The 25,000-nt window shown below is 35.6% G+C and overlaps 3 protein-coding genes and 1 long non-coding RNA gene across 5 annotated transcripts in view; 1 reads left to right on the plus strand and 3 right to left on the minus strand.

The window, feature by feature from the left end:
* Nucleotides 1-1,737: 1,737 nt before the first annotated feature.
* On the minus strand, nucleotides 1,738-6,300 carry LOC144973597 (UPAR/Ly6 domain-containing protein crok-like). The gene is made up of 3 exons (XM_078916236.1): nucleotides 6,135-6,300; nucleotides 4,624-4,755; nucleotides 1,738-2,832 (listed from the first exon to the last, which is right to left on the minus strand). The coding sequence occupies exons 1-3, from the start codon at nucleotides 6,193-6,195 to the stop codon at nucleotides 2,588-2,590; spliced, it is 438 nt and encodes a 145-aa protein (XP_078772362.1). The 5' UTR covers nucleotides 6,196-6,300; the 3' UTR covers nucleotides 1,738-2,587.
* Nucleotides 6,301-6,413: 113 nt separating this feature from the next.
* LOC144973598 (UPAR/Ly6 domain-containing protein crok-like) lies at nucleotides 6,414-14,146 on the plus strand. Its single transcript, XM_078916237.1, has 4 exons — nucleotides 6,414-6,700; nucleotides 8,567-8,728; nucleotides 9,063-9,113; nucleotides 10,593-14,146. The coding sequence occupies exons 1-4, from the start codon at nucleotides 6,643-6,645 to the stop codon at nucleotides 10,760-10,762; spliced, it is 441 nt and encodes a 146-aa protein (XP_078772363.1). The 5' UTR covers nucleotides 6,414-6,642; the 3' UTR covers nucleotides 10,763-14,146.
* Nucleotides 14,147-16,099: 1,953 nt separating this feature from the next.
* LOC144973600 (G patch domain and ankyrin repeat-containing protein 1 homolog) overlaps nucleotides 16,100-25,000 on the minus strand; it is a 12,824-nt gene continuing 3,923 nt past the window's right edge. For both annotated transcript variants that reach the window (XM_078916244.1, XM_078916245.1), the window contains exon 2: nucleotides 16,100-17,439. In XM_078916244.1, coding sequence (XP_078772370.1) covers nucleotides 16,232-17,422 — 1,191 coding nt within the window. In that variant the 5' untranslated portion in view covers nucleotides 17,423-17,439 and the 3' untranslated portion in view covers nucleotides 16,100-16,231. The remainder of the gene's footprint in view (nucleotides 17,440-25,000) is intronic.
* LOC144973601 (uncharacterized) overlaps nucleotides 20,788-25,000 on the minus strand; it is a 5,148-nt gene continuing 935 nt past the window's right edge. Inside the window, exons 2-3 of the long non-coding RNA XR_013645589.1 lie at nucleotides 23,287-23,482; nucleotides 20,788-21,209 (exon numbers count right to left, since the gene is read on the minus strand). This is a non-coding gene — a long non-coding RNA (uncharacterized LOC144973601). The remainder of the gene's footprint in view (nucleotides 21,210-23,286; nucleotides 23,483-25,000) is intronic.

Genomic DNA, 25,000 nt, shown 5'->3' on the forward strand with positions numbered 1-25,000 from the left:
AGGTCATGTTAAGTTAGAGCCAGTGAAAAGGAATATAATGGAATAAATTAAAGAGTTCATCTTCAATTGACAAGTGAAGTGATACAAGTGCTGACAGATAGCAAGACAAAAGAGAACAGGCTACTCCGACACCAGCTTATTCTATTCATATAAATTATGCAGACCAAGACTCCTCAAAAGCCCCATCCCAGATCAAGGTCAAGACATGAAGAGGACAACAGACACCTTAAGGAATGAGTTACCACCCAGATATTTCTCTTGAGGGATTTTAACCTAACCTTCACAACAAAATATCTATCAACAATAATAATAAGAATAATACAGTCCACTCCGGATAATCGCAACACCTTGGGATCAGCAAAAATGTTGCAATAAACCAAACTTTTGTTTTGTATTGCAACATTTTACGCATATACAGTAAACTAAGACCAGTTACTGTAAACATTGCTCTTAGTTCATCACAGACCGAGCAGTTTGATTGAAATAAAAAACATGGCAACCCAGTATAGATTTTGACAAGCAAAAGCAGCTTTGATGCAAGCCGGCATCTTATTCAGATTGGATCAACTTTCACTCTTCTGTTCTCAACATTTTTAAGAGTCAAAGAGATTAGTCGTGATGAGAGCCAATAAGCTCTAACAAAACCTGTTGGTCACAATGCAGAATTGTCAATCCCAAAACAAAGGACATCGCTGTCTCTCCTTACAACTGTCATTGTCTACTGTTGTCTAGACTATGCCCAGCCCCCTCGCCTCCTATCTAATGGTCACAAACCCATACTGCAAAGTCCCACCCTCTTTTGTCTCCAATAGAGCAGTGACACACTACTGTAGCAATAAACCCCGCCCACTCTTGATTCTTTAACCCATCATGATATATATAACCCACGAAAAAATTTAATCATGAGATGTTGTCTGATTGATTTCTTGAATTTGCCACTTTTTGAGGTCGAAAATTTGTTGCAATCAACGGAAGTTTGTTGCAATTAACCAGTGGCCTTTATATAGAATTCTTTTTTTTTCCTGGGAAATGTTGCGATTATCTGGAGTGGACTGTAATACTACTAATAATCATTATTAATAATAATATAATAGTAAGATTAATAACAATGATATAATAATACTATTAATAATAATAATAGTGCATTCAGATGTATTGCGCATAACTCATCCCTCATTAACAGTTAACAGAAGGCTTGAGGAGCACAATGAATCAAATTCGAGGCACTTTTAGTACATTATTGAATGTGAAATTTACACCAGCAGGATCCACCCTATGGAATAGATTGAATGTTGGGATAAAATTGAATCCATAATAAAACCATAATGGCTTTTAAAGAGGAAAAGAATTTGTATCTAAACTTGGCACAGTCCATATTTTTAGTAATAATAATAATAAAAAAAAGGAATGTTGATGATATAAGTAGCTGGAATACTTGTATTATGATATATTGCCAGAGTTCTCCAGTTTTGTATATTTATTGATAACCGAACATGTTATAATAAATGATTTAATATTTAATTCTAATAATCACCACCCGAAACCCATCCAATGCATTTTATTCACCATGGTCCAGAGCATCCAAGTGGTATTATGTTGGGTTGGACAACGTTGAAAACAAAATTTAATTTTGAAATGGATCAGCATATCTATTTAAATCAAAAAAAAAAAAACCACAATAAAACCCTTCTCAACTTCAGTAACACAAAACAATATAAATTTGAGTAAAATTTCATATTTTCAATCATCAAATTAGATTTTATTTACAGCATTATCACATCCTCGTATATTACCAGAATGCTCAGCATGACACACTCATCAACATTTTTAAAAAAATCAAAAATCAAAACAAAATAAAGCTAAACTTACATCGACATATTGGCAGGTCGGATAGCTGATTGCAATAATGGGTTCGGTTCAATATTGGAGCAATGGACAATATTTTGTGGTATGTTGAGAATAAATCAATTAAAACAATGAGCCCACAACAATAAGAGGTAATCAGACCTGCAAATATGAACACGTTAAGCCAAATCCATGGAAATGTTACAGAGGAAAATGTCAACCTTGCAATGAACGATTTTGAAGATGGAAAACTTTTGTCATTACATATGGCAAATAATGATGATGATTTAAAAACTATGGTATGTATATATCATAACTATCGGGGTAGGTAAAGATAAAGGTCACTTTGACATTATGTAAATATGAAACTTGTAACAAGAGGAGGAATGGTGATCTTGATAATTATAATAAAGATCCTATTATATAATATAAAACAATTGGAATGATATGACAAACTGGAGAAAGATCACTTAGCTCCAGTCTCACGCTCTCACATTAGCTATCATAATTATTCATATTGATATAAAAATCATAACAATCCACTCAACGTTTAATAGACTCACTCAGATTGATTCACCCAAAAACCACCAACAAACTCATATATTGCTATCAAGCCCCATTCACACCAACGTCCAAATAAAATCAAAACACAACCACTCAAAAGTATTCACTCTCAAACTCTTCACCCTTCTAAATCTCTCACTCTCATACAAACAAGAATACACAACTCTGAAACTTAAGTTCACCGCACTTTAAATAAAATACAAAATGCCACCCACAACGACAATGGAAGTAGTAATAAACTAGAAGGTTTTACAATTCCTGGGGCACTGTTACATCCATCCTGGTTGTCACAATGGCAGTATCGCATCCTGATGTTGTATGTTCCATAAACCTCCTGGCACTCTCTTCCCTCATATCGACCAATGTCTCCACTGGCCGCACACTGACGAATGTAGCGAACATCCCAATGATCCTCAATCCAAACTGGAAATTGAAAAAAAAAAAAAGGTTAGGGACAATTTCTTATTAAAAAGCAGGAAAGAAAATGAAAAAAAAAATAATACTGCAGAAATTTGACTCTAAATCTTTAACATTTGGAAACCTTAAATGTGACCCTTCGCCTTAAAACAGTATTATGTCAGGATGGTTAAGATGTTGAAAATTAAAATTATATCCAGAAATATCAGACTTGTGTTGAGTTTGTATGTTTTATTGAGAAGAATGGATACCATATTTTAGGGTGCTAATGCCAACAATTTATATTTTTGACCAGTTTAACATTTAATTCTGATTTTAAGCACATGGTTCGTTTCGACATAATACCATTTTGAGACGATGGGTCAAAAAAATGAAAAAAAAAAAAGAAGATAATATAGCTTACAACACTCAGCTGTTGGTTGTGCTGCTGTTGTTAAAGATCAGTTCTCATTCTCAAATTTAAAGTCGTGAAGGTTAGACTAAATGCTTGTGTTGGCTACAACTACACCTATTCATTTTTATTTCTGTAGAGTGAACTGGATAGAATTTTACTAAAATACATACAATCAATATGAGATTGTCATGATTGCAGTGTTTATAGCACCTTTGCCAGCTGCCATTTTTGTCCTTGACGGTTCAAGTAGTAATTCCCACACTGCCATTTTTGTCCTTGACGGTTCAAGTAGTAATTCCCACACTGCCATTTTTGTCCCTGACGGTTCAAGCAGTAATTCCCACACTGCCACTTTTGTCCCTGACGGTTCAAGTAGTAATTCCCACACTGCCATTTTTGTCCCTGACGGTTCAAGCAGTAATTCCCACACTGCCACTTTTGTCCTTGACGGTTCAAGTAGAAACTCTCACAATCACCCAAAGACACAGTCAAACCTGCATTAGCGACAACCCCTCTACATAGCGATCACCTGTCTATAACAACTATCCCTGTTGACAACCCAAGTCTTTTTTCGATATTAAACCCCTACATGCGAACCACCTGTCCAATGCAACCATGCCAATAAAATCTGTAACCGTTTTTAAAAAATGACATTCAAACTGCTTCAAAATCCCACAGACAAGAACACAAAACTACAGAAATTCTTTCTTAATTAGAACTATCTCAGAGTGGGATGGGCTGGATGAACTGGTCATCATGACACCACACCTAAATGATTTCAAAGCCTGACTGACATGGGCCCGCGCCAAATGAGGACGCTGCTGAAATGCAACCAGACCATTGGTTTCTTCAGCGCCAACCATACAGATGACCTGCCCATAACAACCAGGTCAAAACACAACAACACCAAAATAGGAGATTATTTACAACGTAATATCCACTAAAGTGCTCAACGACCTGGACACCAGAAATTTGAAACATTGGTAGTTTTGCCTATTGATCACTTGGATCAGGCATATGTGGAGCTACCCCTATACAAAACCATAAGCTTTGTGAGATCCTTAATTTCTTGTCGTGTAAATGTTGCTGCTCGAAGCTCGAAGAAATAAATAATAACGTGAAGTTGAATGTAAGCTTCAATTTAATTACAAAAACAGATCAAATGAACGTATCGGGTTTCCCCTTTATCAATAAAACAGGATGATTGAAACACCACAGACGAATCATTCATCTGTGGTGCTTCAATCATCCTGTTTTGTAGATAAAGGGGAAACCCGAAACGTTCATTTGATCTGTTTTTGTAATTAAATTGAAGCTTACATTCAACTTCACGTTATTATTTATTTTCTTGTCTAATATCATTGATAGACACATGAAACATAAGAGTGCCCCTTAATACTCACCTTCCTGAACGATTTTTCGACACATGCTGTGCCCAGCACCACAGTCTTCCAGATGCTGTGTTACATTGTCAAACCAATCGGCACAATCCGCTTGATGGAACGAGTTACATTTGAAACACTTGATGGCCAGACCTGGTTTGAAGGGGGAAAAAAATGTATCCAAATGAGGAAATAAATAAATAAAATTCCCTCTATTCATTCCAAAGGGAGGGGGTCGTGAAAGCTCAGTTGGTAGAGGAATCACTTTAGAAGCAAAGGGACTGAGATCAATCCGAGACGAAGAATGAGGTTTTTTTTTCCTCCCTTATGAGGCCAAACTGTCAGGGCCCTACAAAATACTGGAAACAATATCAATAAGTAACAGTAATCACCTAATCCAAACCCCTGACAGGAAGGAAAAAGAAACAACTCTTTCATATCAATTTATCAAAACCATTCTATGAAAGAATGAAAATGTGACTGTCAACAATGTTAATAATTTAGTTGGGATCGTGGATAGCTCATACGGTAGAGTCACACTCTCCCTGGCCAGGCGGAGTTGTCGTGCCAGTAAGATCGCAGGTTCAAACCCCCATCACTGCAGTGAAATTTTTATTCTCTATTGTCTTCTGGCACTTTCCTACTCACTTCATCTCTTGTTTAATTTAGTTCTGTGTACAAATTCTAAAGACAATATTCTTTTTTTCTGCCACCACAGAGAACCCCTATCCAATCCATGAAAATTTCCCCATCCCCACCGTATCTGTCAAATTACTTTAATGAGAATAGTTCTGTCACCGTTTATTGTTTTATATACAGTTAGTTAAATATATTATATAAAGGTACCAGAGACTCTCTCTCTCTCTCTCTCTCTCGACGTTGCTCATGACTCGTATCTCAGTGCTCCTGCAAATAATACAAGTTACCACCAATAAACTACCACCACCACATCATCATTACTACCACTACCACAGCAACCCAACCGCATCATTATCAAAACTATAGCAACCACCACCACCTTTACATCATCATCCTCCTTCTCGTCATTATCCATCGCTACTACTCACTACTACAACCACAACCATCCCCATTACTATCACTGCCACAGCTAAAATTTAATAGTAGTAGTAATTAGTAACAGTAGTAGTAGTAGTCGTAGAAATGGTAGTAGTAGTAGTAGCAATAATAATGATAATAATAATAATAATAATAATAATAATAATAATAATAATAATAATAATAATAATAGAAACTGGGGAGAAACTATCAAACTCAGCATGCTCTTCACACATTAATCATTGGATGATAAGGCCTCTCTCACGTTGAACTTAAAGAGACATTTCACCAAACGAATTCAACCTCTAGGCTATCTAGTTTTCCATACATGGGTAAATCATTTTCTAAACAGCCGCCACCATGTTACTTCTCGACAATGTATAATAAAACAGCTCTAAACTTCTACTTCCGCATGTTGAGACACCAAGAATAAAAGTAAAAAGACTCAAAACCCGGGTAAAGAATCGTTCGCTCACCTTGTTCTAAAATCAAAACACCACCAATTACGACGGCGAAAGCTACAAATAGTTTATTCATTGTGAATTTACCAATTCCAACTCATTCGATTTTCATGTCAACTTTTGGTGACAATCGACAACAGAAAATAGACAACAGGTTCAGATTGCAAACCTTGGGTCGGGGATAATTCAGGTAACGCTTCCGGTTGAAAAGAATCGAATACTTTCTTTAAAATCATGACAGCAATACCAAGGAGGACAGATGTTTGCACTTCCGATTTTACTTAGGCTAGCAGTACACGCTAAATAGTTTTATTTAAATTGACTCGTTAGTTGACGCATGTTTACATGGCTTCAAAATAAAAACAAAACTTATCATGATAGTCTTATAAATTATAACGATACAAATCGACAAGCCACCAGCGACTACTCGTAAATATCAAGTACGATACAAAGTTCACACCTGTCTGAAGAACAGTAAACACAGGTAGACAGGAACTTGAAAGGAAAAACAAGCAGCACCGCCATGGCGGCGTTCCAATTCTTGGCACTGATCCTCGGAGTCAGTTCTCTTTTCATAGGAGGTAACGTTAACTGTTTTTTATACATATATATTGTAGGAATGAAGTCTATAGATTTACTTTGATTACTGAATGTGAAGATAGTGGTATTCAGTGGCCCTACAGTCAGTCCTATTCGCTGTAATCTCTCCATTTCCTGGTTCTGAGACTCAGCAGTCAGACGTGAGAGAATTGAAATCAGTTGCTCACTTTGAAATTGGTGCCATGGAAATATACTCCAATATTACTTCTAGGGACCATGATACTGCCACAACCGTCAATTGGTGGATTGAGGAGAACGTAGATTTTGATTTAAATTCGAAGTGCTTATTCGCAGTAGCACTGCGATAGTGATTTCATGGCGGAATCACTATTCGCAGTAGTGCTCTCCCGTCTCTGAAAGCTAGTTGTCCCCTCACTGAACACAACACTGTATTTTCTGTTCAAAATGGCGTGTTGTTGAATAGCTTGAAGTTTAATGAGAGTAGAGCGTGTTAGTTTGAGAAGGAAAGAAGAGGAGGAATGATTATGATTGAAACATTTTATGTGACTTGGAATTGAGATTTCGAACGTTTCAACTTTTCCTTCAAACTACTTCTACTACTACAGCCACCACCACAGCAACCTCCACATCGTTATAATAACTATAGCAACCACCACCACCTTTACATCATCCTCCTCGTCAACATCGTTACCACTGACATTACTACATCACATCATCATCATCACTACCATAGCTACCTCCACATTGTTATCAACACTACAGCAACCGCCACCACCATTACATCATTATCATAATCGTCATCATCACTACCACTACTACATTAACATCACCTCTTGGGGAAAAAACAAAACAAAAAAACTTTTTATTTGTCAGGTCAACGACAAAACAAACTAGTCAGCTATAAATTATCATTCTCTCTTGTCAATTATCACCTCGTGCACAATCCCCAGACCCACACGTAGTTCATTGCCTACTGTGCTGCCCTATTGGTTGCTGATTCCTCGCTGACAGTTGTTGCAAGTCGTTGAACACAATCGTAATCAGTAATCAACAAACACACACAGCATGTGTCGGACGAGGCCATTTCTCTCAATTTTGCTACCGACACACACACATTTTCTTGGTTGACAATCTCCGTTCTTACGCTTTCTTTGTTTCCGTTTGATAGTCAACTGGAATGAAGAAATGATATTTTTCTTTGAATGGTGATATACTGCTCTCAGCAGACATTTTCTTTCCTCGCGAATGTAATTGTTTAATTTTTTTCTCATTTTCTTCCTTCACACATGACCACACCTCTTCTTCTTCTTCTTCTTCTTCTTCTTCTTCTTCTTCTTCTTCTTCTTCTTCTTCTTCTTCTTCTTCTTCTTCTTCTTCTTCTTCTTCTTCTTCTTCTTCTATAAGAATAAATCCAAATAAACAAAAGAATCAGCTTGAAAATTTAATAAAACAGGAGCGAAGATAAAGCAGCTTCTCGTGTCAAGCACTAGATTACACATCCTTCAGAGAAGTAGGAATTGTTCTCTTCCTTTCATTTTACAACTAACTCAAACCTGGGACCAGAAAGATGTGTGCTCAATCAAATAATTGGGATTAAAAAAATTTTTGGTACCATAAAATAAGGACCTGCTTATTGTATTATAAATGTGTTTTGTTTGTTTATCCATATTTTTGTCCTGTTCAAATATTTCAGACAATTTTTTTCACCAGCCATTTACAGGACTGTTGTATATGGATTAAGAGTCGTATGATTTTTACATCATTCATTATTATTATTGCTGTTTGAAATTTTTAATTCATCTTGTATGTGGAACTTTGAATCACTTCAACCCATTTTCTCAATGAGGAAATTTGAAATAAAAATATTGTCATTTCATCCTCTTCAGGCTTGGCTATCCAATGTTACCAGTGTGACAGTAACGAAGATGAGACATGCCCTTCAGGACGAGCCTTTGACACAACTGTGAATGGGGTGTTGGATTGCAATGGTTTTGAGACAGATATTCCGGGCCAGTTTTGTGTTAAGATTTATCAGGAAAGTCCTGGGTGTAAGTTTAAATGTTTTTATTCCATTCCTAATTGTCCACAAGTCCCTTTAATTGTTAGGGGAATGTATTTGCAACAGTCAGTGTGCAGCACAGGAAGCACAATAATAAGGACAACTCCCATGGAAACAATATTTTAAAGGGCTTGATCAATTCTACCATTGAACAAAACTCACAAGAAAGGAATTAATAATAAACTCGTGGATATCAATGGATTTGTTAGACTTACCTCTTGTAAATTATTTTGATATTAGCATAGTATAGTTATAAAAAGTGGTGTACTTTTTAAAGAATGTAACAATCTTTTTAATCAATAAGTTTTTTTTTATCTTTTCAGGGGGAGGTTGGCAAAAAACCACAAGGAGATGTGGCTCAAGACCTTCTTTTGGTAAATATGATATAATGATTTTGCCATGGCATATTATCTTTTAAAGTTATTGTTCTGTTCTGTCTTTCGTCAAACTTAAAAGAAGGATTTTTGACTATTCCCCCCCCCCAAAGTTTTGAATTTTTTTCTGATGTTACAAGCTGTAGGTGACTGGTTTAGTTGAATCCTGGTTTGAGCTTCCTCTTTGAGAGGGAAAGGGACGTGTCTGAAGTAGATACAGCAAGAAGATGAATGACAATATTGTACTCTGAGGGGTTTCTTTGTTTTTTTTTTTCCCCTTTTAAATTTGTTTTTTTCTTTCTTTGTTGGTAGTAAGTCAAAATATGGTGATTTTTAAAGGATTAAACTTATACAGTGGTTCTTGAAATAGTATCTGGCCTTTCTGGAATAGTTGTCAGACAATTTTTGAATGCTAAAAAGTAGAGCTGTAGCTTGAATTATGCAAGGGGAATTAAAATGTAGTCAAGTGTTTTGCTTTTTATTATAGTTCACCATGACAATAGACATTTAGAAATGTAAGTTTTTCGGTATTTTGACATGTTTATAATTCTCATACAATAACCAGTGGTGATGATCTTCTGCAGAATTCCGGGTTTTTGGGAATTTCTCAGAAATCTTCCGCTGAATTTGCCATGCCAAACATTTTCCTCAAAAACACAAAATCACCATTTTGTATTATGTCATATTTTCACACCCGTGCTCAGTCTCGTGAAATTTGGTGACGGTCTCACTTTTATTATGTTGGGCCAGACAGAATGACACCAGATGTCACAATTGACAAAGAAGGCCAGTGGTGTTCTGTGATTAGTTGGTGGGAGAATGAAAGTGGCAATTGGGTCTAGATTTTATTTTCTCTGTCGTAGGTGCTGTTGCCTTTTTAATTTCTCTCTCTCTCTCTCTATCTCTCTCTCTCTATCTCTCTTTCTATTTCTATTTCTCTGTTCTTTTTGTTTTGATGTAGAATTTATAAGATCAATTTGTAATCTATTCTGGTAAAGAAGTCTTCCCTCCCTCTGAGAGATTCTTGGGTTGTATTTATAAGCTGCATAACCACTAGGTTTCAGTTTCAGTAACAGATATTGTAGCCTGCTTTGAGTGGCTAACGTATGTAAAGCCAATTACCTTAGGGCTCGCCATAAGGGTCGAAGCTTTGCTATCGTTGTCAAAAGTGCTTTACATTGTTACAAGACGAAGCATAATACTGCTCAACTGGCATTGTGATCTTGAACTTTTGCAAGGTAACAATTTGTCCTGATTGTTAGCGTTAATTATTTGATTTTTTTATTCCTTTACTTTAAAAAAAAAAAATTCTCCATTAGTAATGCCAAGTTGTTAATCTATACTAATTATTAACACATTTTTCAGTTTATCATAAATGAAAAGGACCAAGTTCAATAGATTGTTCATTGATGTAGACTTGAGGGATTTATCATTATTTTTATAGATTATTAAAAATTTATTTTTCCATTTCACCAAAAGGTGTGGCTTGGGGTTGTCGTTGGTCTTGGGACAACACTGGTGTTTTTACAGAGACCTGTTACTGTGAGGATAAAGACGGATGCAACCATGCCACACACCTAAAGCCGAGCATTTCCATTATTGCCTTACTTGTGCCCTTATCACTGTTGTACTTATTATTTTCCCATTAACTGATTTAGTGTGTTTGTGTATGAGTGCCTTTTGCATTAGTATGAGACAGAGTGTAAGTTACCATTTTCTATTAGTTAAGAAAAAATGTACAGCAATTTCCAACAAATCAACTATTTACTATTTACAACAATGCGGATTTCATAAGTCGTAAAATTGTAAGATCTTGGCATATTCCATTTGTCAAGATTTTTTTACACCCAAATGTAGATGATTAATAAAATAAAAGTGAATTACAGAAGAAAATTAGATAACTGCCCTTCATCCTTCAACAACAACAAAAATATATGTAAGTGTTTGTGGATATTACATCCTTTATGCTTTAAAAATCAGGATTGTTGGAGGGGTATTTTTTTTTTTTTTACATTAGAAAGTGCCGTGCAGAAGATCTAATTATTATTTTATTAAAAAGAATTTTTTTTTTTTTTTGGTCATTACGATTGTAGTCATGTTTTGTAAATAAATGAGAATCATAATCAATACTGCTGGGTTATGAATGTTGTTGAGATGAATAGACTAACTAAGCATTCGCTGACTGACTGTGGAATTGCAGGTGAGAGCTTATGGTTGTATTTTATACTATAGATTTCTTGTGCTATGAGAATGACAGAGTGGATATGAAAGTTGCATGCATCGGATTTGCCGACACCATATCAAACATATCACATTGTAACATATGGTCCTGAACTGATAAAATGTCATTTTAAATAATATTATTGCCATTTGTACGTAATGATTTATGTTTAACGTTTTCCATTTATGTGGCGTTTTTTTTGTTGAGGAATATTTAATTTCAAAGAAGTAGAGGCACGTTTAGTTTAACTTAAAATATTGATAAGTTGAAAACAATTATGTCAAAATTCTATGCAAAGTTGTTGTTTCATGCACAATGTATAACAAGAAATTCTGATTGAAGCTATGAACCCATAAGAACCAAAAAAGAAACGAGACGTTCATAAAAATTAATATTTCATGGTTCTGTTTTATCAGATACTGAATTACTATAGTAACATTTTGTTTTTTCATTTCATCTTCGTTTCAGATGGATTTAAATTTTTTATTTGTAAATTAGATTCTGAAATTATTCCATACTTTTTCCCCCATACCCAATGTTATATGACATTGTGTATATTCTCCATCATGACATGTATCCAGCTTTGATCCTTCTATTCATTTCTTTTCAATTAGTAGAATGTATTTAATTTTTATTACTTTTTATTTCATGAATGAAACAGATTTTCCATCACCATTGTCAAATTATTTTTTATTTAACTATAACACATTCCAGGCTCATTTGTCATAAAGCAGCAGGGGCCAACCTTCTAAAAGTTTTAATTGATTTGAATTATTTCTCATGCCCTTCTGGAGAACCATTTGTTAATATTTATCTTCGTTAGGGCCCATTTCACTAGATTAAGCCAACAATTGTATCATTCCATTGAGAAGTTTAATTGCTAAACTGTTTTTGTATCATTTAGCTTTTAGAGCATCAGTCCAGTACGAATCCCTCAATCTTACACCTTCTCCCATAGTGGGCAGGGAGGTACTTGATGTCTTCTATCCCCCTGTATCTATTTTCCAGCATGCTTTCTGTCTTTGTCTTGTAGTGAGATTACTTGGTTTTGTCCTGGCCCTTGCCGGATACCCTTGCTGGGAGGGAAACAGTCAAATGTATAGTTAGGGTTTTGGGAGATATTTTTTTTCTTGTAAATCATCTCTCTGTTATGCATTGTATTATTTTTGTTTTACATATGATTTGCAAACATTTGAGTGTGTTTCTCTTAGTGGGGACCTTTACTTGTGTCAGGATGAGGCATTTAGGTGATCTGAAACTTAGTACATTGATAGTGTGCTCTTGGAATCTATATCTGTTCTCTATTTGAACTAATCCTCTCTGTTTTCCTTTTTCTTGGGTACTTTAATTGCTATTCTAGAACTTATTACTATCCCATTTTCTTCCTTTTTACTGGCGCTGATTCGACCTTAATGTGTTGCAAGTACCATAAAACCCTTTAAAGCAAACTAACAAACAATTTCACAACTTATTCATTTTTCTTAGTGTGTTCACTTTTTTTTCTCTGTTTGAAATTTCATGCCTACAGCGGGACAATTAAAACTTTATAAAAAGGACAGTAATAGTGTTTAGTGGGAAGAGTGTGTAATTTTAGATTTATGATTTGTTCTGTAAATGAACAAGTTGTGTGAGAATGTGAGGAATGCCGGTTTAAAGTTTTATTTTAACCTTCACTTGTATTTTTATATTTCCTTTGACTTGTATCTATCAGATCTCTTCAGATTTTTTTTTTCTTATATCTTGTAGACAATTTAGGTATTTGAAAATTTGAAGTGTATGCGGTCTTTGCTCTACGCATCCCGAATGTGCTTACATTCTTTCATTTTATGACAGATGAGTAGTTTATCGTCGAGGCAATGATGACCTGAGGTTGTTACTGTTGTGTACACATTTAAAATCAAAGGAGTGATTAGGGGTGGGGAAGATCAAGTTGGGAAGAGAGTAATGAGGAAGATAATTAAGGAGTGGTTGTGATTAGGCACTGGATATGTAGTTAAAGGGCAGTATGCTGAGTGTGTAATTGACAACACGGCATGCTGACTTTGTATTCTTATTATAGAAAATAGTAAAGGGGAACTTTATTCCACCTGGTATTGAATGAAACAAGATGCGTTTAACACTACACCTCATTATAATAGAACCTCATCGGAACAACCCACATTAACTCCCACATTCTTCTGTCATCTGCATTTTTTGCCAAATTGGGACCTAGAATTTGCCAAAAAACACCCCCAACATTTGCCAAAAAAAACAATATTTGCTGAGGAGAACTAAGCGTTTCAGTAAGAATTAACATGCGGTGCAGAAAAAAAAAAATATAAATGACAATTTATTGACTTGAGAAATGAAATGACTGTGAATAGCGTTGTTACAAAGATTTTAAAGGATCATTATCCATAGAGAGTAGCTTCCCTTGGTTTGGGCCCAGGCAAAGCTGCAACATTTCTCTAGTTTCGCACCTTTTTTTCGTTATTTTGTTTTCGCTTCTTTTTTTCCCCCAAAATTTGCCATGATTTGCCAATTTTGGGAAATTTGCGGATCGTCCTGATATTTGTGGCCGCAAAAAATGCAGATGACAGATTCTTCTTCGTATTCTTTTTGTAAGATATCTAACATAGAAATCTCGAACAAATAGGTCTGGTCCCAACTTGTTCAAGATTTCCGTGCTGCACTATACATTTTTTTCTATTTTTAGGGGTGGGTCTGAATTTATTTTTTAATCTCTTTAAATTATACATAAAGATGAACATTCCATATTTTTGTTATTATTGATTATAAATAATATTTAATAAAAAAAATTTTTTTGTTCAAATCAATGAGTTGTTCTTTTATTATACAGTACCATGCGCAGTGGATAGATATATTGACATGAAGCGCAGTAAATCCCTTTAAAACAAACCATTGGAAATATAGTGATATCCCGCTGTGATGTCAGATAAATCATACTACATGCAAGATTATTGTCCACTGACATCCTGTTCATTGATCAGATAGAACCGTGATGACAGCGGTCAAGTCTAGCTGGGCGTGCCAGCATTTTTCGGTACAGATACCAGTGGGAATTCCTGGCACCAATATTGCTTGGCTTGCAACAAATAGCTAACGAGAAATGCTCCCCACACCACCCTCTACGTGTGAGACTGTAAGCTGCCCTGCCAATCCCGGTCTGGAACCGAATCTGAGTGTTGGTATACGAGACATACCTCGCAACACACCCCCAAATAAATAAACAAAAACAGTACATATCTCTTTCTCAATTGCTCTTATATGCAGTGCCAACCAATGCTCAGCTTCTCAGTTTTGGCAGGGTTCTTTGATCTCCCATGGTTGACAGGTGGTCATGCTATGTGGTCTAGTTGTATGACACTCGCTTTCGGATCGGAAGATCCTGGCTTGGCGCACAGATGAGTCCTTGGTAAAGGCTCTTCATTCAAATTCTCTCACTGTATTCGGTTGTAAAGGGAGTCTCTCTGAAAAAATTGTATCGTCTAACAGGCGCCATGTCCCGTCCTACATGTTAAGTGTTGCTGTTGGCCAGGGATCCTTTGTGAGGCTCTTTGAGCACGTTTAGAGGATATTGCGCAATATAAAAGCTCAGTTTTAAAAGTATCTGTTTTCCGAGTTGCTTTTTCTGTTTTTGTCCATTAATTAGTTTTCTCCCAGCCCTTGACTGGGAGGGAAATAGTCAAATATATATAGTTTTGCAATGCATTGTTAGTGTTAGCTATGTATTTTGTAAACAGTTGAGTCTGTTCTTCTTAGTGGGATCCTGCGCTAGTGTCTGTTTTACAAACCATTATATATTCAAAACAAAAAATACAGCAGTATTTAGTAGAGAGATGATTCGCAAGGGAAAAAATACAATCTCCCCGTATCTATAACTACATATGTATACATTTGACTGTTTCCCTCCCAGGGACTCCGGCAGGGACAGGTCAAACCAAGTAATCTCATTCCAAGACAAAAGACAGAAAGCAAATCTGAAAACATGTTAGGTCAGAGGACCTCACCCACGTTTAGTGCAAGTAAAAAGGAAGAAGATGGGATAGTCAAACAAATTCATTTAAAATTTACAATAGTACAATTAACAGAATCCGAGAAAATATAAGACAAAAGGACAAATGAAATAGTTCAAATGGTGTCCAGAAGTAGATTTCAAGAGTAATCGATCAATATACTTGGTTTGAGATCACCTAAAAGTCTCATCCAGACACAAGCACAGGATCTCACAAAGTGAAATGCTTACAAAATATTACATGCATACTCAAAACAAAAAGATCATAATAGTCCATTCCAGATGATTCAAGAGGGGAAATATATAAAACTCCCAAAACTAACACTATACATTAGATTGTTTCTCTCTCGACCAGGGGCTCCATCGGGGCCAAGTCAAGCGTCGGTGGCCACAACTGTATATCGCTATATCAATGTCGCTAAACGGGAGTCTTACAAAAAATGAATGTTGCTATTTTGAAGTTTTTATTATGTACTAATGATATAGCCAAAAAAAAAAAAAAAAAAAAATCTGGACCAGAGGTCAATGTCGCTATCCAGGAGTTATGGTTATTCAGGGTGATACAGTGTAGTGTCACTCATTCCAAGACAAAGACAGTTTCTTGAGCAAGAAGGTTAGCGCATATTGCTCATTTGTGGTGCTGCACTGTGGCTAACATCTGCTTTTAAAAAAAAAATTCCATTCCATTGTTGTGACAGAAATTATAAATTTCTTGTTTAAAAAGTCATCAACACAAGAACATGATCAAAATAAATTTGGTCTCAAAACATAAATATGCATTTATTACATCTTCAAATTCAAAGATGTTTTGATATGACTCAAAATAGTATAAAACTCCATAAAAACAAAAAAAAAAAAAACAAACCCATCCCTGTTGCTATTTTAACCTAACTCAAATCTGATATTTTGCTCCCATCTTCTGTCTTTCTTGTCTTTAAATCTAGCAGCATTACGTGCAGCTTTTCTCACAGAAATATGTCTATTAGCAATTTTATCATTCTTCACAGCTTGTACATCCTCTCGATCAAAATGAGTCACTTTTGCTTTCTTTCTCTTGACATCCTCACCACCTAACCCAGCTCTATCCTGCTTTAATACTGTTTTAACTGGATATTTGCGCCCTTTCCCATCCGGACCAAGACCACTTTGGACATTCCAACCACTGCGCAACAACATCTGAAATCCACGATTAGAATTTGGTAGGAAAAACGAAGGAGTATTGGAGCGCTTTCCTGAATTGAAAAGATGCACCGTTGATGTTGCATGACTTTCTTTTTCCCGTTGACTAAAGTCCATTTTGCATATGTCACAGTGAAACAAATCAGATGAGGAATCTTGGCTACTACTATCTTTTTCTTTTCCATCCATAACAACTTGATCATTACAATTTTCAAGAATTGAAACTACTGCTAAATGTCCAGCATTCCTGGCCAGTGACAGGGCAGTATCACCTGACATATTGCGGAGATATTTATCAGCTTTATATTTAAGAAACAATTTCACAGCACTGACATGTCCCTCTTTTGCTGCACACATCAGTGGTGTCCATCCATAAAAATCTGTAAAATTTATATCTAAATCATTTTTCTTATCATTAAACAGTTCTCTCAGTTTCTTTAGTTCTCCAAGTTGTGCATATTGCAAAAGTTTATAATGTTGCCTCTGATTCAAATTGAAATGCCCTGATCTCGATAATATATCACTACTACCATTACTATTACTGATAAATCCAGCAGTTACTGATGACGTATGTGAATTTTTGTTTATAACACTGCCAAGGGTACCATCCAATTTAGAATTTAAACGTTTGCTTTTCCTTTTTGATGAATTTTTAACCTCCTTTGTTTGGGGAAGAAGGGTACACGTCTGTGGTATATTGTTATCACTTGCATCCTCATTTAATAAACTTTCATAGAAGGATCTGGCTTCATGACCACGACTATCAGATTCATTGTCATGACAAAGGGTAGTGACTGTTTTATGCCTGTTGCTGGATGGTTCATTATCACTCTCCGGGATGAAACTGATCAAATTGCGATATGACGACGAAGATGGGCGTCTCTTGGAAATCATATCAAAAGTGGGTGTCACTGAAATTAGAAAACAAAAAAAAATTATAGTAATTTTTTTCACATTGGATTATTAGATAAAAAGATATCAGTAGACTAGGTTCTTAGAACATTTTCTCTGTGATACTGTGAAATTTGAAAGAAGAGGTTATTTTCTTTCTTCTATCTTTTTTTTTTTAACAAAACCATTCACAACTGCAGAAGAATCTGTGGCGTGTCTTAAACTGATTAGCCTAATATGAGTATAGATAGTATGCGGTTAAACAGCTGATCGGAGTGGAAGTTTACTTCCGGGTGGCAGAAAGGAATGGAAGACAATGGCGTAGAATAGTAAAATATTAGTTTCTGTCGATAATCTTCCGTATTTTTCTGGTTCTAGACATAAATATATTTTTTAAAAATTTCCCGTTAATGATGTAGACCCCTATGCCATTTGTGAACACGACTGGTGCCATAATCTTTAGGAACTACAGCCAGTCTCATCGTTTGATGTAGCGAACAACCTCGTCACGACCACAAGTTTCTGTCTACACGGTCTACACATTTCACGGTAAGTCTGTATTATTTAATCGTTTCCCTATGCTATACCTATACTATGTTACACCATCTACGGCTAATTGTAAGATTTATTCTCAAAAAATCACAGAAGACAGATATGTCGAACCTGACACGGAAATATTAATATGATATGACCTGCTTCACGAGTCGTGATCATCTTAGTGTCTTAGTCTTAATCTTAGTCTTCGAGTCTTAGTAAGTTTAGTCTAAGTCAGTCTAAGTAGTGGATCAATGAGTCTGTGTGGTTACATTCAAATTTCAACTATTTTGCCTTTAAGGTGATGAATTCCTCCGAATTCACCAAAGATTATAAATAATAATTTAAATTAAAAACACCAGGGCAGGCGATGACTATGAAATCAATGTGATCCCGAGTCCAAATCTAAACTGATATAATACAGTAACAAAACACCATGCCCATAAGACTGTTTTAAAAGCCCCACCCCATTCCAAGGGACTGAGCTTGATCCCGAGTGAATTTATTTTTCTCATCCCACTCCCCTTATCAATCCAGCAGTGATTGGGTAGCTGAGTCTGTTAGATCTAGCGGAAAGTACATTGACATAGACTAGAGTCCTATCTAAAGGGTAGCAATTGCTATGGCCCGTTTCGCGCTTTTCAAACCAGGTTAAACTTCGGCTCCATTGAATGACTACTTTTTTATTCGATATTTTACTCAATCCCCAAACTATATAATTTTTAGCCCCACGGCTGATATTGAGTTATGGAATTGTGTCTCTCTGAATAATTCTAATAACCTTGCAGATGAGTACTCCACATTTCACAGCAAATTTAATTCACTGTTGTTAACTAAATGTGATAACAACAGTTTTTATCCTCGAGTTTCAATTAATAATATTACCACCATTGCCACATTTTTTTTTCAGGCTTACAAGGGACTGACTACTTAAAATCAGGCCTACAATGGATGGGTGATGGATGTAAAATGGGTTAAGCCTCCTAGCTGTGGGAAAGTGGTACTAGTTGCTGAGGTAACCCCCCCCCCCCCCCCCCCCCCGTTTTCATCTCACTTCTATGATTATTATTACTGTTATTACATATTATTATTTTGATTTCTACATTTATTTATATTACTCCATGCAGGATTGATAATAAGATATAGAGGTTTTTAACATATGGCTATATTCATTACAATGAATTTTCTTGAACTAGAATATGAATAACTTAAAAAAAAAAAAGAAATAGAAACTTCTTTAATAGGTTCAAGTTCTACTATGGGAGACTCAGTCGAGTCCTTGGAAAAGCCTCTTTACTCACATTTGCTCAGTCAGTGTGTTCGGACATAAACGTTTAAATGGTTATGCGACTCATGGCAGTCCCGTTAACTCAGTTGGTAGAGCACCCATTTCACAATCATAGAGACCGAGATATATCCTAGATGAAGTTAAGACCCCACCCCCTCCCCTTTCTTTTTTTTGTACACCCAGCAGTAATTTGGCAATAGAAAAGCGCCCTATTCGAAGGGTAACAAGTTATTATTTTCACACTATAGAAACTGGGATGAAATCTGGCTCTATAGACCTAATGGTTCTGATGGACTACTTTCGGTGCTTGCGACACTATTAGGTCATTTTCAGCACAATTAAAAGCTGTTGCGAAATACGTAGTAAGAAAAATGGGCTTGGATCAAATACGGAGCAGAAGTAGATCAAAATTATTAATGTGCTTAGTTTTGAGATCGCCTAACAGTTCAATCCAGAGACGGAATACACTCAAATGTTTATGTTTGATTTAAGGGTTTTACTGCATTTGCGACGCATTTCAGCACCAGTAAAAAGGAATAAAATGGGATTGTAAAAATTTCCAGATTTACAATTAAAAGCACACAAGAAAAGTAAGACAAAGAGGAACAAATGTAGATTCCAAGAGAATGCTATCAGTGTACTAAGTCTGATAACACCCAAAAGTCTCATCCTGACACAAGCACAGGTCCCCCCTAAGAGGAATACACTCAAACGTTCGCGTATTATTTTTAAATTATATTATATTAAGTTACGTTATGCCTTTTGCGCCGCGATATCATAAGATATCGTCGCCTAGGCATTCCACGAAGGAATATAGATAACTCATCAAACAAGATGTCTGATGTCAACGGGAATCACCCATGTTGTCCAAGTGAGCAAATTGGGGTTAATAATCTTGCTCAAGGAAAAAAAAACGAAAGTGCCTGAAGCGGGGCTCGAACCTGGGTCATCCGGATCACAGTGCACTGCCTTAACCACTCGGCCACTTCGCCCCCCATATTATATATACACACATATATATAATATAATAAAAAAATTTACGCGAACTGATTTACAAGACAAAGAAATTTTTTTTCCCAAAACCAACAATATTCATTTGACTGTTTCCCTCTCAGCCAATGACTCCGGCAGTCGAAAGGACAAAACCAAGTAATCTCATTCCAAGACAAGGACATAAAGAAACTTGGAAAACAATATAAGGGATAGAGGACATAGCATGACCTCTTGCCACCATGGGAAGTCAAAGACCCCACCCAGTCTATTGTTTATAAAATGTTAATTATAAATTTACAAAATAAATTTACATCCATTTGTCACCCTCTCATCTAAGGACAGGGGATAAAAGCATGTAATCTTATTCCAAAACAAAGATAGAAAGCTACCTGAAAAAGGAATACAGACATAGGGGGGTGAAGAAAGCAATAATGACCTTGCCCACAATGGAAGGTCAATGACCCCACACCCAGGGTAGAAAAATGAGAACTCAGTCAAGCATTCACCATCAAATTGCAAAAGCAACGGATAAAACAAATTTTTAAAAAAGTCATTACAGTACTTTATTTTCTTTATTGTGCTCCAACTTCATAAATATACAATGGATTTCTATTTATTTGCCAATTCAAAAATATTATTAGGTTTTGAATGTTATTGCAGAACATATAATAATGGTAACAGAAGTAATACTACTACTACTAGTAGTTATACTCCAACTAGTACAATTTTTTCACAAACATTTCGGGCAAAAGTAAAAATTTAACAGATGTATTAGTCTAATGAAAAGAATGAAAAGGATTACAAAGGTATATAAAATCAAGCATTATTGGAAAAGAATGAATAAAAAGTCTGACTGCTTTCTTTTCGTTTCAGGTTCGCCATTCCCAAAAATTGGGTTATAGTGGACTCTGTGTGTCGACAAGTGCTTTCTGCTCAGCATCAAGATGGGAACCTGAAATGTCTGTCTTCACAATCCTGTAAAAGAAATACCAAGATTAAGTTAATATATAGAGCAAATAGTACATTATTGAACTACCACCTCTGGCGTCTATCGTGTCACTGGGAATTTTAATTTTAATATGTTTGAAAACAAAGAAAACTTAAGCCCCATTTCCTCAAATACGCAAGTCATTCATTTTACAGGTCAAAATAATTTTTTTAAAAGTTTTTCTTTGACTTCAATTTCAAATGCCAATAGTGCCTGAACCGTATGATGAGTTCCAAAATGGTTTGGCATATTTATGTGGAAATCTATTCTTTTAAAAAAATAGAGTTGTGGATCACCATTGCTCCGTACAGCAAATGTTAAATATTTATCATCGAGCACAAAATTACTGGCAAACCTAAAAATTCTAAAACTATTTATTTACAAACTCTACAAGTAACACGCAAATATTTTAAAAACTAAATGTAATTCTATCACCTGTGGAATCAAACTATGTATGCTCAGAAAATCTGCTGTACTGTAATGTTCGGGCAATTATTGGCCTTCGCCAAAAAAAGAAACAAAAATAAGAACTGTATTTCCTACACCAGTATACAAAAAACACACATATGTTTTCTCTACACGGGAAATTCCATTGAGTGTTACAAGCGCTGCACCTAACCATCAACTTCTTGTAGATACTGCTAGCTATAACCAATAAAAATGGACAAACTTAGCCCATAATATTTTACATTTCTGGGAATGTTTGTTTTTTCTTTTATGCCATATAATTTATTATTTTTTAAATTTAATTTGTTGCCAGCGTGTGTATTTTGTACATACATAGGGAATACATGCTTCTGTAAAAAAACGTTTGATTGGTCATTCTGCTGATTTGTGCAGATTGCCTTTTACCACAATGAAATGACAATTGGCTTGTAAAAATAACATGTAGACTATAATATTAATATATTCGTTTAGCTTAAGCGGCATAATTTAAATTTAAGGTTAATAAAACATTTCCTCCCAGATCTTAATAATTGAGGAATAAATCAATATGGGTGAACTCATTTAATTCTATCTATCTCATCATAAGAACACTTTGTCACTACGTTGTGTGGCCTTGAGCAAGTCACCTCAGCCCTAGCTCAGTTTGTGGCGCTGTGTTGCGGCAATGCCTGGGTTATTTCAGTCTCCCTTTAGAATAGACTCCAAAGACAAATTTTCCCTAGAGGTGAATAAAGAGAATCTATATTTTTAAAATTTGTTACGCTATAGTCAAAGACAAAAAACCTTCAGAATTTTCTAATTGTGTATGAACTATCCTAAAAGGCAACCTATCCATAGCATAGAAGGACATGCTCACAATAGTATTAATTTCATTGTCCTCAAATTTAATGGATCTTCCTCTTTTATTAATTGTCATTGCCCATTCATTAAATAAAACAAAATTAATCAACATAATAAAGACAAAGCTTTTGATTCAAATGAAGTGATGTTTTTTGTTCAGTTATTTATTATCTCTGAAGTTAAAAGTCTTAAAACTCAACCATGTAAGCTTTTGTACAGTCTGGTTATTTGAAAAAAAACTCTCTTGATGTCAGTTCTTGCACCAACAATTTGGACAAACTTTGACTTCATTACTGGCTCACCGGACAGGCATTCCTTACATACCTTATGAGCAAATGAAGTCACTTTATATGTGCTCTATTCCCCTTTGTCTTATTACTTTCCTCATAGTCATAGATTTGTGTCTTAACTTTGCAATATGAAATATGATTTTGTGTCCTTTGTCTATTGTTATGTGCATAGATCTACAATCTTTTCACTCTCTATTCAACTTCCTTTCAACAGGCAATGCAATGACCTTAAAGTGTAATGAACGGCACAAACGTTGCTAACCTCACTTTTTACCCCCCCCCCCCCCCCCCCCCCCAAAAAAATTGCTTGATTTGGACCTATTAAATTTTCTGAGAGCGAGATCTGCTTTTATATAGCGCATGCAATATCCACCCAAAGCACTCTACAAGATGTCCCAAGCCAACAGAAACATTAACATTAACATGTAGGAAGAGATATCATGCCTACATAAATATTGTTTTAAACAGATACAATCAATACACTTACATTTACATGGTCAATGATTGAGCTAGTTTCTCCAATTGTTGATTGTTCAACTAGAGCCGTTGCTGCCTGCAGTCATTGCGTTTGTTCCTATCTTTAAGACATGAATAATGGTCTGTTTTTTTCTCTGCCCCATGTCCAAGCTTTAACGTTGGAACCCAATCAGGATCAGTTTCATCCAGCAGTGATGCTGGCCCTCCTGTAAAGGCAAAAAATTGATTGTTGAAATATATTACGTCATTTCTTGCCTATTACAATCTGGTCCTGGTCCTTGTGTGGCTATGTGGTCTAGTGGTATGACACTCGATTTTGGATCGGAAGGTCAAGGGTTCGAGCCTCGCGCTCGGCGCATAGTTGAGTCCTTGGAAAAGGCTCTTTATTCACATGCTCTCACCGTACTCAGGTGTAAAATGAATACCTGGTCGTTTACAGCGTTTTCTTTGTCCGAAAAATTGTAGCGTCCCCTAAAAGGCGTCATGTCCCGTTCTACATGTTAAATGTTGCTGTTGACCAGGGACCCCTTGTAAAGCGCTTTGAGCACATTTAGTGGATATTGCGCTATAATATAAAGCTCAATTTTTTAATTATTTTTTTTTTACAATCCTTAAGCTTTCCGTTAAATTTACATCAAGCTTTGTCAAATTAGAACAAGGGTAGAACAATTATATAGTGCAATTTCCATTAAATGAAAATTTGTTCAAAGCGCTTTGCAATGGGTTTATAGCCAACAGCAAGACTTTACATGCAGGTCGAGACATGACGCTTGTTAGGCGATATTACATTTTTTCCGGAAAGAGACAATGCTGTTTAACAGGCCTGCATCTGCCCCCTGAAAAACTTGCCTGAAAATCCTCGAGCCGAAGCTTTTTCAATAACATGAGCAAAAATCCCCATTTCCCAGAATATTTTCTTAGAATTTTACCAATTCAATAGGCTGTTAAACAAAATGAAAAAGTATTTTAATTAATTTTTTGTTCCGGCAGAGCGAAATTGCCAGAAATGCCGGCAAATTTACAGGCCTATGTTAAAAGCCAGTTACCCAATTTATGCCTGAGTATGGTGAGAGAATGTGAATAAAGTTCCTTTCCCAATGACTCAACTGCTCAGAACGGGTCTGGAACCCTAATCCTTCCAAAATGACGGTGATAACTATACCACATAGCTGCAATGAAAGTATCGGGATCCCAAAGGACAATTTTTTTAAATTGAAATTATTTTATTATTATTATTGTCATATTTGGGGAAAATTCCATATGAAGGCCCTAATTTAATGACTATACGAAACATTATAACTAATAATCCTCACCTTGAGTTAAAATTAATTTCTAACTATGAAAATTATGAAAAGTTATTTTAGTGGATTGATAGAGGTCAATTGTTTCTTTCTTTGGATTAAAATTTAAAATAATAATAATAATAATAATATTTATTTTTGTCAGTAAAAAAATAACCATTACTATCATTATAAACTGACACTGGCAATCACTAAGCAGCGTGTTAAACTTCTGTCACAAACTAGCATTTACATGTCCAACAGCGGTGTAGAAAAGCAGTTTGTTCGTGTTACTTTACAATACACCACCGACGGAGGAACGGAAAAAAAAAAACTTAAGAAAAACGCAACCTTACTTTTAATATTTCTTCAAATGGAGAACATGTTTTAAAAATGCACAATAAAATAATCTTGACAAAGCATAAGTTATAAACTGGAACATTA

This window comes from Berghia stephanieae, chromosome 5, assembly GCF_034508935.2.
Source record: "Berghia stephanieae isolate SIO BIC M18660-M18661 chromosome 5, UCSD_Bste_1.3, whole genome shotgun sequence".
Taxonomy (NCBI): Eukaryota; Metazoa; Mollusca; class Gastropoda; order Nudibranchia; family Aeolidiidae; genus Berghia; species Berghia stephanieae.